General features: G+C 39.5%; 1 protein-coding gene across 1 annotated transcript in view; it reads right to left on the minus strand.

The window, feature by feature from the left end:
* aacs (acetoacetyl-CoA synthetase) overlaps positions 1-1,860 on the minus strand; it is a 46,563-nt gene extending 44,703 nt beyond the window's left edge. Inside the window, exon 1 of the mRNA XM_014011719.1 lies at positions 1,555-1,860. Within this exon, the coding sequence (XP_013867173.1) occupies positions 1,555-1,726 (172 nt within the window). The 5' untranslated portion in view covers positions 1,727-1,860. The remainder of the gene's footprint in view (positions 1-1,554) is intronic.
* Positions 1,861-2,973: the final 1,113 nt, after the last annotated feature.

The following is a 2,973-nucleotide window of genomic DNA, read 5'->3' on the forward strand; positions in this document are numbered from 1 at the left end:
TTAATAATGCTAATATATTGATATTTTTCTAGTTTTGATTTAAGTTTGCTTGTTTAGCATCGTCACAGTTGCTAGGTGACATGACGTACGCTGGGGTAAGGAGGGGAGGCTAGACCGTCCAAATTCACAGCCTCTTTTTTTCCGGTCTTCCTGGTCTACCAAGGACCCAGCCCGCCGCGACTGGGGAGTCTGGGTCCTCCGGAGGATCCGGCCTGTCGTTTTGGACACAGTCAAAATACTGACAGGCTCTGATATCATGGCTACCCAACAATGGAGCTCAAATGTGTGGGATCATTTAAAGAAAATGAAAGAGAAACCTGTGTAATATCTGCAGAGCAGAACTTGCCTTCACAGCAATTATTTTTAGTTAACATATAGCTAAAATCTAACGATGATTATATAATAGCAGCTGCATTCTGGCACGATAAGCTCTATGTTTTATATTCAATTAATGTATGATCCGATTAGTCGACTGATCGAAGAAAATAATCGGTGATTAATTGATTATAAAAATAATCGTTTGTAACAGCCCTATTTAAGACTACACATTTTAGGGTTGCACAATACATCAATATAATTTTTTTTGGTCTGTCTCATGGAATCTCACTGGACTCGATGGACACATCTGGTTTAAATACTAGAGATGAAGACAATATAAGATGAACACAACTGGTAGCACCAATGTAATATTAAACTATCTCAAGTTTTTACAATATAGCACGTCACTACTGTTTTCATTATTTGTTATATTTATGGTGGAAAATATGCCAGACAGACAGGAGTGTTTTCAACTTGATATCTGAAGCTTGTCTAATGTAACACACATGGTGAAGGCCCAGAGTGGGGTGGAGGGGGGGGGGGGTCCCCAAACCCAGCTTGGGAACCATTACAATAGTTTCCAAGGTTTTCCAAATAAAAATAATTAAAATATGGAAGTATTTTTGACTTAAAACAAATCCATTATCCTTAAAAGTTAATTGGGTTGTGATAAATTTAAACGAATTTAGATCAACATCACTGGTCAAGTGATGTACATAACTGCAGCCATTTAACTAGGCCAAATGTCATTTACCCATCATGTTGTTCTGCTAACATCTATCCGGCTTTTCTGCGTTCTGCACGTTTTTCTGCATTCCACAGATCGGTGTCAGTTTGCACCAAACAATTGAACAGGTCTCAGTCTCTTTCAGCTCTGCAGGCTGAGCGGTTCGGGAATCAGCCATGCAGCAATCAGGCCAAGCTGGACTGTTGTAAACAGCCAAKTACTACTGAAAGGGGAGCGGCAAGATCTTAAGGGACTTCAGTATTGTTATCAGTAAGGAAAGCAGAGCGATTCAGTGTGGATTCACTCCCCTGGCTTAAAATACTTTTAATTTAGCAGTTAATTGTTAGCGTGGCTGCGGTGCAGGTATAAACTACCTTTCTGCTTTCTAACCAGCTCAGTTGCAGCTTCCTAGGCTCAATGAAATCCGACTTTAATTCTCTCCAATACCCCCTCCCTTCTCCAAGTCTGGTTCTTTGTCTCCCTCCCTCCTTTCCCATCTCTCCACTCACCCAGATTAAGCCCGTAGTCCGAGTTGACCTGTATCCTGAATTTGTCCATCTTTGTGTTCCTCTTAGAGTCCGGGTACCACAACACCTTGCTGTCCATATCCATAATTTTCTCGCTCTTTCCTTCCGTGTCTTTGGACATCTTTGTTGCGCCCTTTTGACAGCTGCTCAACATTAATAAAAGCTAAAACTGACTAGTCTTGGAGGTAAGGTATTTGTGAAGTCCCCGGCGCGGTAGCTAGCTGCTCTGTTTGAATGGCACAAGCGCACAAGAGGCTGCTAGATAAAGTCCTGCCAAAGGTAGAGCGTGCTGGTGCTGCCCACTAAGCTAGCTAACCACGCCCCCGACGTCACGACGTCGCTGGCGTGATGGGCGTTTAAGATCGGCAGTGTTCGGTACTGCTACACAGAATACGGAATGAGCTCCTACAATTAAAGCGAATATTTTAGACTAGCAAAAAATATGAACGTTAAACAAGATGATTGTTTAAAATGTTTGTTCAATTTTATTAGATTAAACCATATTTCCAAATTTCCATTTATACTTGAAATAGACATTAACTTAATTTAATAGAATATTTGATAATATAATAATCCTAATATTATACTTAAGTTAAATATTACTTACTAGAATATACATACAAAATGAAGCTGTTATGATAGAGAACGTGTGTTTTAACATTAAATTAGTTCATACCATCATGTTACATACTGTAACAATAAAGACGTAATGATATAATTACATTATCTGAAACTTTAAAGAGGAAGTTCACTTTTTATATATAAAGTGTGGAGATGCATGCAGACAACTCTGCAGTGTTTTTGTTGTTATACATTCAATACAATTTTTATTCTGTCTGTGATTTTTTATATCTAATCAGTGTTAAACTAATTAGCATCTACTGCATGTTAATGAATGAGAACATTTTAATATATTTCAATTAATTTATTATATCTGTTACATGTTTTCAAGCTTGTTGTTGTTGGTTTAAATTTCAAATAGGCATCTTTAGTCTTGATCCCTGTCTCTCATTTTGTTATAGATCATCATTTCAACACTTTAAATCTTGAACACAACCCACGCGCGAACGCGCATGAGAGTTCTGGCTGTCGCGCGCGGGAAACTTCCCTGTCAAAAAAGCTGGGCTGTGATTGGTCCTCAGCAAACTGGTTCCACATCAGCCCATACAAATGAAAACGTAGACGCCTCGTTGACTCTGTCGGTCCGCTGCTGTGACGAGCGGTGCGTCCGCCATATTGGAGGTGGCACCGCTGCGCTGTGAACTACTACAAATGAATGGACTTTGTTTCATAAAGCACATTTTAACAGAGATTTACGTTAATACGGCACCATCATTTATTCAAATACACACACACACATGCTCTCTCTCTCTCTCTCTCTCTCTTTCTCTCTCTCTCTCT

The sequence above is a fragment of the Austrofundulus limnaeus genome, unplaced genomic scaffold, assembly GCF_001266775.1.
Source record: "Austrofundulus limnaeus strain Quisiro unplaced genomic scaffold, Austrofundulus_limnaeus-1.0 Scaffold84, whole genome shotgun sequence".
Lineage (NCBI taxonomy): Eukaryota > Metazoa > Chordata > Actinopteri > Cyprinodontiformes > Rivulidae > Austrofundulus > Austrofundulus limnaeus.